The 11,959-nt window shown below is 39.4% G+C and overlaps 1 protein-coding gene across 1 annotated transcript in view; it reads left to right on the forward strand.

Annotated features, from left to right (window-relative positions):
* The window catches only part of LOC145360575 (wings apart-like protein homolog), a 217,520-nt gene extending 207,781 nt beyond the window's left edge, over positions 1–9,739 (forward strand). The window contains exon 19 of the mRNA XM_080215902.1: positions 734–9,739. Within this exon, the coding sequence (XP_080072028.1) occupies positions 734–799 (66 nt within the window). The 3' untranslated portion in view covers positions 800–9,739. The remainder of the gene's footprint in view (positions 1–733) is intronic.
* Positions 9,740–11,959: the final 2,220 nt, after the last annotated feature.

Consider the following 11,959-nt stretch of genomic DNA (forward strand, 5'->3'; position numbering starts at 1 on the left):
TGGTATAGTCTTAAATAGCTTTTCAGCCTCGAGGTATAAACTTTTCATTATTCTGGTCTCTCGGTCCTCGCAACTCTCTTTATGTCAGCGTCTCTGGGACAAAAATTGAAGCAGAATCTCAGTGACGCTGTGTTTAGTGCAAGATGAAAAGCTCATTGATAGGGGAACATTGTGTCAGTCTTCTTGGTGACTCTGGTCAACAATGCAGTACAATGAAGGTGAATATATTTTGTATACAAATACATCTGTATAGCCATTCAGCTGATAGAACATAAGGAGAAAAGAAATTTGGCCCATCAAGCCTCCTCTGTCAATCAATAAGATAATGACTGATCTGATCATCGCCTTATTGAACTTGCTATCTAATCCTTATAACCTTGACTCTCGTTAACCAAAAATCTCTGTAAATCCACCTCAAATATATTCAATGACCGAGCCTCCATTGCTCGATTGTGAAGACAATTCCAAAGTCTAAATACCCTCTGAAAGAAGAACTGATAGCTGATTGTGACATCTCTGCCAATGGTTTCAGCAAGCTCCCCTGATTTACCAAACTAATTTTCTGATGATGGTGTATGGTTTTAGTTTTGTTAGTTTTACAGCTAAAATTACACTTTTACAAAATTCTTAGTTTTTCTTTATCTTAAATGATGCAGAGAATATAATTGATACATTGTTACCTATTAGCCAACCATCTGACGTGTGTCTCATGTGTTTTCTCTCCTCCCTCCAGTGTGCTGTGGGAACGACAGGACAGAAGTCCATCTCACGAGTGATTGAATACTTGGATCACTGCTAAAGGACAGTGTGCTTCTGCTGCAGATAGTCTATGCTCTGTCCTTTGGAGTTAACCCCTCCCTCGTCAACCAACTCATATGGAAAAGACCACTCATCCCTCTTCCCCACACCCCACCCCCTCCACAAATGAGGAAAGCTCCAAAGGAATCTCGCATCCTGCTTTGTCAGTGACTTTGCTACTGAAGGAAACCATGGCCATTGCACAGTCTGACCAAAACAAGCAGTGCTTGACTGATCATAGTCAGTCTAGTTGAGTGAAATGAGGCAAAGGCAGATCTGAGAATGAATGGCGTGTGCTTTTTTTTTAATTATTAAGACAGATGTGATGTTAGTTGTATAGAACTAATTATTCCATACTCATTCTTATGGTTAGGAGATTCTTCCCTGCAACATCAAAATTCTGAATTAAAACTAATTACTAAGTGTCATCCCAAAATATCTAACGTTTTTTCATTAATCAAATTCATAGGTTTAGTATGGGTATGGAATAAATCTTGTGCGATATGTCTTTGTTATGGTTACATTATTAATGGAGAGCTTGTTTATGGTGATCACTGATCATGAACATGGAATATCTGTGGATTGACAACAAATTCACCTGGCACCAGAAAAGTCATGCAATCGCCTAAAATGATTATTCGCTTTACTACAGGCTGAACAGATTGGGTTGTTTACGTTTTGACTCGTGATCTATATATAGAGTTGCTTAATACAGATATATAATTATGATAAAAGTTGATGAGACTTGCTCTAATTCTCCTTGTCTGTTCAGCTTGTATTAAAATGACTGGCTTGTGTTAAGCTGTCAGTGATAGTCTGGGTTTGTCAAGAATACTGTAACATCGCATATTGGATGAGATTTTTTTGGTTCAAAAACATCTATTCTAAAGTAAAATCATTTCAGAGTTCAGTTGGGAAAGCGCATCAGCCATTGCTAATTCCCAGCCTGATTTTGTATTCCGTTACCAGAGGTTATCTGTGGGATGGAGGAATCGTTGGGGCAATAGTAGATTGTACAAGTAAGATGCCTATTTCAGGGTAACTGTTAGTGCTGCAGAGATATCAACTGCTATCCTTCAATAATTATTTGCCAATTTTGAGTTGTGACTAGTCTTTGTCTCCACTTTGGATGTGTTGATGCCCTGGTCTATTTTTAATCTATGTAACATTACGGAGAACCATCCAGAAGCACCCATGAGTTTGAACACTGGACTGAAACCAGTTCCATTTTCTTCTTTGGAAATTCTTGTTTTCAATTGTATCAAGTACAGGAAATAGAAGTGGAGAACAGAAAGCACTGGTATGTGAAATACAGTCTTAGGTTCTTGATTTATATATATTGGCTTTCAGTTTTACTGAAAAGCTAAATTTCCTTCAACTGAGTTTTCCTGAGAACAGGCAGCTGCACATCTGATCTTGCTCGTGAATATTTTAGGTTTTGGAGGATAGTTTCAGGATACAGGGCAATCCTATAGAGCAAAGGGGTTAGTTGTTAGCACGTGCCTTCTTCACTATCACACCATCTTCTCTGATTTTGAGTTAATGACAAATTCATAATAGCTGTGAATATTTTGCAGCTACTGCTGGTGAGAGCACAGATGCGCCTTAATTTCCATATCAAACTGAACTAATAGGGAGATGTGTTCCAGGGTGTGCGGTACAGTTGAATCATTGCATGCGGTAGATCTACTAATAGCCATGTTAAACATTTTAAACGTCCTGAATTCTGAAGATAATGGCTTTCGTTCCACAAAGACAAAAATCAAACTCCCTCATCTTGAAGGCAGTAATGTTCACCAGTCAGTGGATACTTAGTGAATGCTCAGATGCATTTCTGTCCTTGATTTGGGACAACTCAATTGGTAAACATTCCATCTGATGATCAGATAATGGTTATGCTACAAAAGCTGACAAGTCTACCCATACTCGCCTGATTTCACAGCATGTTCAGTCTGATTTAACCTCCTAGATGGTAACTGGTTTAACTTTCATTGTGACAAAAGAAGTTTGGATTGCTCGAAAAAGTAAATATGAGGGAAAACTTGGTGCAAAAAATAATAAATGGTTCCTCCCTGAGGCGTGATTTAGAATAAAAATGTTGTGGAAGATTACCTTCCAGATTCAACACTGCACCTGTCAGCAAACAACTCTACATTCATAAACTTTTCTTTTGTCTGTTAGATTTGAGATTGCATCAATTTACCAAATGGACCCATTTTATTCCTGCTCAATCTGAGCATCCATAGCAAAAATACAAACTTCATCGCGTCTCAGACTGCTGTGAGAACTGTATTCAATTACTGTTCGAATGGTGCAGGAGCCAAGATGTGGAAGATTAGTTGGACTATATTCTCACCGTGAGAATTTTCACTGAGATTTACAGCTTGCAGCCTCACACCTTTAACAAATCACAGAATTACACCACAGGAGGAGACAATTCTTTGCCTCACCACTTCAATGCTGCTTGTGCTTCTGACTGAAAGGCTTTCATTGGAAAGAAATGCTGTTTTTCCTTGACAACATTGGAAGGAGCGTGCTCTGTAGATTGTTGAGGCAGGAGTGTGCTGAGGTTTTAGGTTCTCTGTTCAATGTCCTGTGTGGATGATTACAAACTGTTAACTATTTACTTGTGGAGAACAATCACTGAAGGATTGGGATAAGCATTTAAGAAGTATCCTGACCTTTATGGTAATCAACCCAGTTTCACACTACCCCAGTCATTATTTTGTTTTGCTTTTTAAAAAAAGTGATTAAGAATTTTGATTGCTGCTTTTACTTAGTGAGAAGTGTATCTGTGATCCATCCATCTTTGCAGTAACTGGCTTTTAATGGTAATTGATAATCAACAATAACAGCAACCAAGGCAAGTTGTTTTGTAACTTGCTGAGAAGCTGGCATATTTTTCACCAAGTATTTACATTCTCTCTCACTGATGCTCTTACATTTAAGATAAGTATATAATATGAAATAAAGACTGAGGAGAACAAGGGGATGGCACAATGTTTTATCCTTGGGAACCAATCTTCCAACCAAGCCCAGACTGATGGGATAAGGATGAAAGACTAGTCTTCCTGTCTTTCAGGATACCGTGCATTTTATTTTTAATCAGTGGGTTTCCACAATAAATATTTGTTGCAAAAAGCTGCTCACAGCTCAGCAGCAAATTGGCTTTATATATTGTCTCTTTGAGGTGATAAAGGAAGTTGGTGGACCAAGTGCACTGTGTAGAAGGGGATGCTCTTGAAAATGAAATTAAGGTAAAATAGTGGAAGTAGAATGAAGTTTTATTTTGCATTTGCTTAACTGTAGCTGGCCTGAGTATGCCCAAAGTGCAGAAGTGTTCCATTCTTCCAGTAACATACTGAGAAATACCAGGAAATGCAGGTGGTAGAAATTGTAGACCATAAAATCCAATGTCTACTTAAATATCTATCCAGAATGATCAGAATCATTATTTAAGACATTGGCACAAATCTCAAATCATTTGTAAGCAGACTGTCTATAAAATAGGCCTTGTGTCTCTGCTGTTCAGCCAGTCTTCAGTTTCTGATCATGTCTCAGACTGTCAGCTTAGGTTGACAGTGAAACTTCACCTCTACGTAGCTGTTAGTCACAGAGGTTATTTTATTCAGGGCAATAAAAACTAGATAGATAATATGTTACAATACAATTATATTCCTTTCTCTATTCCCTTTCTTAATTGCTCCCTGCCTTTATTTTGTGATTCTTCAGTCTCCAGGGCCATTCCTGGACCTTTTCAATACTGGTTATTATGAGGCTTGTGGAGATATAAAAAGTATGGCCCAGGAATCCAGCCTCTCCTGCAGGTATGTGTCCAGCTTCTGTCCAGTATCGATCATCAACAGGACTGAATGTGTGGTGTGCAAGGTATCTTTTTAAAGGAAACAGTTATTGAGACAGTTGGGTGCTGTGCATTTTGTTCATATATTTAGGGATTTACTTCCACTTCTGTCTAATCTTACAACAAATTGAAAGCCAGATTGCGTGCATCCTTTAACTTTTTTTCAACTTGTGCATGTTACCTTGCCAAGAATCTGTATCCTGGAGGAGCAAATATGCCGGTTCTTGCCCAACTTAATAGTGGTTGGCTGAATGAGTCTTTCCGACACGTCTTCCCGTTTAGGACAGGCATGCATAAATATGTCTCCATTGTGGGAGGGGTGCAGAGGCATTTAACTCGTTCTTGCATTCTTTCTGGGTGAGTACTTTGTTGCGGTGCCATGTCAGTGAGATTGGGCATGAGCAGACCAGTTATTTGCTGCTTTACTTCACTGACGTTCACACTTGTGTTTCTTGAAAAGGTAGTATTTCTGGAACTCCCATTTCCCGAGGATAATGTTAATTGTGTTGATAATTGAAAGCTTGTGATTTGATTGCTCATGATTTGATGTTGACTCATCTGTTTTTAAGCTGCATTGTGCCAGCTTAACATTTATGGGTGCATGAAAATACATCTGTATGCGAAATGCAACAGAGTTAATGCAATCACAACACATAAATAAGGTGAGCGGAGCATACTTACATAGTACTTGTTGAGGCAGTTTCTGATATTTTCAAATATTGTTCGAAGACCTATTTTCCTACATGGTCATGGTATCAAACATCCTGTTATTCAAATCTGCGTATGGTTATGTTATCAGATGTTCAGTAGATATGGTGTTTTTTCCAGGATTCAGCAAAACTCCAGTTTTGTTTTGCAGCGTCCATTGGTCACATTGTGTAACCACCCACTTTGGTAGCTCACATGGAATAGGTTTTCTTGAAAAAGAATGTGCTGCATTGTTTGAAAGATTATTGCTGCAGTTCAACCAGACTACTAACTAATTGCAGTTCATAGCCTTATTTACATTTCACCTCAGTCGTTGCAAGCTGTGACTGTTTTGAGCAGTTTCCGTCAGAGTTCTTGACTTCTTGTGGCTGTAGGTGTCTCAGCCTCGATGTTCTAAAGTTTATAAATATTCTTATCAGTTATAATTGTTCTCAAATCAGAGATCTGGGTTTGAGATTTTAAAGCCTTTTTTTATTTGTCAAGATACTTTTAATAGTTACAACTTCAGTTTAATTCTGGATTGTAATCTACATAGATTCAACAATGGCTGTGCTTCTATCTGTTATAGCCAAGCTTTGGTTTTAGATCAGTATTGGAATTCTGTGTTATTACCCCAGTTACCCTACTCGGTCATCATCGTGGAGGAACCATAATATTTCCATTGTTCGTATTCTAATGTGAATATGTAAAAGAGATTTCTGCTTCATTGTAATGTCCACCCTGCTTCTCCATGAAGTGCTGATCTGTGGGGTTGAATGCAAGTATATCCACGTTTGTCAAAATTTTGCAGCATTAATGTATTCTGACCTTCTTCTAACCCAGACATTGTAGTTAGTTAGTGCTAGGCTTCAAATTAAATTAAGACGTTGAAGGGAGACGTTGATAACTTATTTAATTTAAGTCTGTATTTACACCTGCATTCCCATCTTGGATTTTTTTTTAAAAGCAGTTTGTTATCTGGGAAGGAGCGAGATCTTCCGAGTCATGGGTCCGGTTCAGTTACCTGACTAGTATAATGGGTGTAATTGACCAAATATCTGCATTGCAGCCGCTCCCATAGGTTGTCTCCCCAGTTTTAAAATCAGATTAATAAAGCCCACGTTGATAAAGCTGTACATTTAACTATGACCTGTTCATATGGATGCTGCCAAGAATTGCCTTTTACTGTGGGTGGTTCATTCCTTGGAGAATCAGGTCAGGCCAATGTTAATATGCAGCATTGCCTCGATATGGCAGTTGGCTTAAAAATGGCACAGACTCAAGTCGAAGTTTATTGTTTGGAGCTGTACTGCTAATTCTGCAACCTGTGCTGGATTGGATTCACTTCAATTAAAGTAGATTCTGGTGATCAAAATCCACTCCCATCTGATAAATTAAGATTTTCTAGAATCTGCAGGTAGATGGATATTTTCATATTTCTGAAACCCAACTGCATCGTTATCCTGGTGATGTTTTGGAAATGTGCTTTTTATATTTGGAAATGCCTCTGAAGCTGTGCATTGCATTTGGGAACTGAAATAGATGGTTATGGGCTAGATGTTGTCTCCAGGAGTCTCCGTATCATTTACTAAGAAATTGTTTGATTTGATTATGACTTTTGTTGCCTATGAATTGGAGAACAATTATTACATGAATTCAACCTTGTTTTGTTACTTTTTCTTTCTTCCCCTTGCTTTGTGGACAGCTTGATGGGAAAAGTTATTTGTGTAGCTGATTCCTTGTTGGCTTGGGATTATCCTTACAGACTAATGCTTCACACTAGTCTGTTGGGACAATCCTAAGGTTTTTCAGTCTTCCCTTCAAATTCCCTTTATTTTGGGAATTGATAAATCTCATTTGTGCTAGCAATCTAGAACTGAATTTTCAGTAGTTCAATCAAATCTCATTTTCATTTTTGCATTTATTTAGTCTGGTTTTACAGTTGCGTCCCTTTTCTGCTCACTTTAAATATTTTTTAGAAAGCTAAACTTGCTGTGGGAGATGAGCTCTTTCATTATCCATTTATTTATAAAAAGTTTGGGGCTTTGTAATTACTGTATCGGTGGGAATTTTTAAACATGCCTTAATAGATGGGCGTTGGCGTATTTATGTAAATTAAAATATATTGATTATAATGTAAACCAAAGTGGAAAGTTTGGGTTTTCAAATCATTTCAGAAAGACTGGAGGACAAGCTGAGATATTATAGTGAAAACATTGTCAGTTGATAAAACTCAATTCAAAGTTTGGTTTTGAACTGGAAGGTGTTGACAGATTCTGGTAAGTGGTGTCGCAACAGCTGACTGTGACAGATAGTGGTTTATAGTTCCACTCATTCACTTCTGTTGTCTACTAGAGAAACTTGAGACAGGGAGAGGAATTGAAGTGCTTTTATCAGTAGTGGATCTTTTAAATTGGAATATCTAAACAGATGTGCTTCAAGTAAAATGCATCAAAGTTGAGGGGAAAATATTATTCAAAAATCCTAGCCTGAACACAAATATTCAGCGCCATTGAGCGGAATCATACCGATACCCATCTTCCCCAAAATTATCTTTTGTTAAAGCTTTACTAAGGGTTATATTTCAATGGCAGTTACTATTTTGTGTTTGCCTGCAAAATAACTGAGTTTTTGCTACCAAAATTAATGAGTAAATTGAGGTCCTTGAAAATATGCACAAACTTTATATGCTATAGTTGTCATGCCTGTGTTTCTCTGAGAACCCTTTAAACTGAAAAGTATTATTTTAACAAAATGTCTGACCTGAGCACTTGTAACTCGGGCTTCAACTTTTAATCATTGATCATGTATGCAACGACTCTGGAAAACCATTCTCAGTTTTAATGATCAGTCAGAAAATGAGAATTTTTTGAAAATTAAAATTAAGCCAGTTATTTTGTAAATCTGGATTGGAATCAAATTGCCCCATTTATCACAATATTCCTGTTTGCACAAAATTCCTTTATGAATTACAATACATTTACAATGTGTCCAATAAATTCCGTTAACCACAAATCCATTATGTGGAATCAGGTATGCTTTTAATATAAAATAATATGTGCCTATTATTTAATTTCACAAAACTTAAAAATTTTGTAAAATAGCCCCACAACTGCTAGGCTTGAGGCCTCAGACAGATGCTTCAAGGTAAATCCATCTCTAGGATAGGGATAGAATTGCATAATGCCAGATACCTTCCACAGCTATTGTGAAGAATTACTGATCTCAAGATCTTTCTGACTTTGGTTTTATTGTTTAGTGTGCAGAATGTTTGTCTGAATTTAGTTGTTGCTAGAACAGAAGCAGTTTCATTTGCTTGCATGAATCCCATTTCAAAACCATTTGCTACTATGTTGACATGCACGCGATCTAGAAACTCTGAACTTTGCATGGCATTTTTCAATTTACGGTAATAGCAGTTTGGGAACCTGTTATGTAGTGATGGTGCATGTGCTCCAACTCTGGACATTCAGGGGAGGAGGAGATGTTGACATAACTGATGTTTAATGTCTCCAGCAGTCAGATATTGAACACAAATTTGAGTTTGCTTCTCAACCAGTTGACATCCAGCAGAGAAATGCTGTAAAATATTTGTTTTAATGAAAGGAGTGGTTAAAACTGAGAAGGACGCCACAAAGAGTTTATTTCTCAGCCAGGCCATGTTGATTTTGGCCTGCACAGTTTCAATCCTGTAATCCAGTCCTCTTGATTCAAGGAAGTTGGGATGGGAGAAATGGCTATCCTGTAACTGGAAGGTTTTCTTATAGTTTTGTAGACTTCCGATATATCCTATGTATTTAAGCTGCAAATTTCTAATTGATAAATTTCATAGGCTTCTAAAAGTGCATATATCAGGATTCAGCTGCCCTTTGGCCTGTTGACATGTTTCAGTATAACAAAATCCCAGTTGTAGTTTTGTGAATGAGCTGTTTCAGAAGTATTTTTGGTGTGGAGGCTACTTCTGTTCCACATGAAATTGCAGCCACTTTCTCTGAGATCCAGTGGCAGCACTCAGTGCACTGTTATTTACCCATGGGGTTTTCACATTAGTAAAACTCCAGTGTCTACACTTGGATTGTTTTCATTCCATTCAGTTGTAATCACATAACTGCAAAGGGTACAGAGGGCATAATCAGAATGAGTTTGAAATAAATTTTAAAAATGACTTTTCTTGTAAATAGTTGTGTAAATATTGGCAATTGAAAATTTAGAATGGTAGAAATACTTTTCAGAATCCGATCCTATTTTTATTTTATACAGTATTTCTCAGTTGCAATCTTTCAGAGTAAAAGCCAAATGGCAAGAAATAGAGTTTGTACCAGTTTCATGAAGTATGTCTTTGGTTACCTGTAAATAATTTTAACTCAAATAAAAATTGCTACTTTCAGTACAGTTGATGATGTAGCTTGTTTTCTTGTGTGCGCACATTTTATACGGTATAAATAAATTAATACCCGTTGTTCCATTTTGAACCCAATGATTTAAGGTCCCCAAGTTTAATATGAGGGCTCGAATTCACAACAGTTCAATTTAGGTTGTCTTCAGTCATAGATTTATCCTTGGATTCACATATTTCGTTTTGCAGCAAAGTGCCTATGCTTCCGCCCGTAGCTGAACCTGTGAGGGGACGCAGGGGTGTAAACGTGTTGCTTGTACCAATTCCTACCATCTATTTGTATCCAACCATGCGCTTCCCTTACCGAGTGAAAAGGCAATCAATTTGAAAAATACTGCCAAACAAAATGCTATAACACAACAGTGCTTTGACAATGAATCAATGTCGTTGCTGCCAGGTATTGGAGTCTTAACACAATTGCGGTGGTGCTTTCACACAAGACACTCAACCAATTTAGAGGACTGGCCACACAGACTCAAGCAGCTCATTGCCATCTCCACGAGGGCAATGAGAAATGGGCAAGATTGAGTGTCGGCACACTCCTGAACCACAGAAGCATGAGTTCTAAGCTTGACACTGCCCTCACTTTTTAGTGGATTAAATTTGGAGTTAACTAGTGGAATAGGACACGTTCATACAATGAGTTGAGATGGGCAAGTTCAGGCTAATGACTCGGAAATGTACCTGAGTGTGGACTGATTCTTCCTGTGACTCCGCCTGCTGAAGCTGAGGGGACAAAAATTCACTTTCTTCTGTATTGCAGGCTAGTGGGTAAATCAGCAACTTCCCACGTTGCGGATACCGGTTCTCCTGCTCTGAAGAATGGATCAGTGGACAGGCCAGAACTGTCAACAACTCCAGGAGCGGGGAATTCCCAAAGGGACTTCGCACGACTCCGAACTATTTTCGCGGGTGAGAGAGGAGGGGAAAGTAGTTTTAAGACGGAGAGTTTTTCCTAATCTCTTGAACACATTTCCTGCTGGGTGCTGGTCTCCACATTCACTTTACCCTTTGTTCCCTTGTGGAAGCACCGGGAATGTTATCACAGGAACGGTATCACTGGAGTCAGGAATCGGAGAAATAACGGCACCTGATTCTGAAAATGAGATACAAGTAGTAACAATGTAGCTTGTTTCAGAGCTCATGTTTTAAAGCTATTTTTAACAAGTATTAATTAACAATAGTTGCCCTCAGTCTCGGTAATTATTTAAACATTCCTTTCGACCCAGCGACTGGGACCTCTGAAATGAAATAACCCTCACCAGTGACAATTATTGTGCTGTTGAAAAGTGACTCAAAAAATCTGCAATAGGAGAGCTGGTGCCTAAAGCGGTTTTATTTTATATAAAATAAAAAGGGTTCTTTATATAAATGGCATACGGAGTCAATTCAGTCTCAGGAAGTTCAGGAATGATAAACAGGGCGAGAGGTTCTGTAGAGGCGACAAAGTGCAGCTGAGTCAGGAGCAGCTCGCTGCCATTGCCAGGGTTCCTCACTCACTCGCATCAGCTTCTCCATCACTGCAGGAGCCGGGAGGTTGGGTCCGCCGTGTCTCCGCTACATTCCCGGATTCGGTGTGTGTGCTGCCTCCAACCATGGGGTTCCTGGAGCCGGACTCTCTGCGCAGCTCCTCGCTCAAAGCCCCAATGTAGATTTGAGCCATTTGCAGAGTGTCTGACTTGGACAGTCGCCTCCGGACAGCGGGGATGACACTCCGGAGCAGCTCGAAACCCGCGTTCAAGCCGCGCATCCGCCGCCTTTCCCGGGCATTGGCAGCCAAACGCCGGCGTTTCTGCTGCGTCCCTGCTGCGCCCGATTCCCGACCCTCGGCTGGAAGCCAGCCCGGGGGGCCCGCTCCCTCCCGCCGGCTCTCCTCCATCCTCAGGCGCAATTCTGCCGCTTCGTGTTGAGCCGAACGCAAAGTTTGGCGCCAATTGCGCCAAAATTTGCGGATTTTAAAGATTGTCGCGTGTGAGCAGCCAATAGGAGCAGAGACACGATCCCAGTCGCGTGTGAAGAGCCAATTAGACGGTTCCATTCTGCAGGTCATTTCGTTCAGATTAAAGAGAATTCCAATGAAACCACCAGAAACAAAAGGAGTTTTCTGTGGAGAGCAGATTGCAAAGGAAGAGCTGAAATAAGGAGCAACAGGACATGAGCAGTTCAGTGTGAGTGTGCAGTTAGCTGCAGACAACCGCAATCCCCAGCTCCCGACT

The sequence above is a fragment of the Carcharhinus amblyrhynchos genome, chromosome 31 (genome assembly GCF_965287045.1).
Source record: "Carcharhinus amblyrhynchos chromosome 31, sCarAmb.v2.hapA, whole genome shotgun sequence".
Taxonomy (NCBI): Eukaryota; Metazoa; Chordata; class Chondrichthyes; order Carcharhiniformes; family Carcharhinidae; genus Carcharhinus; species Carcharhinus amblyrhynchos.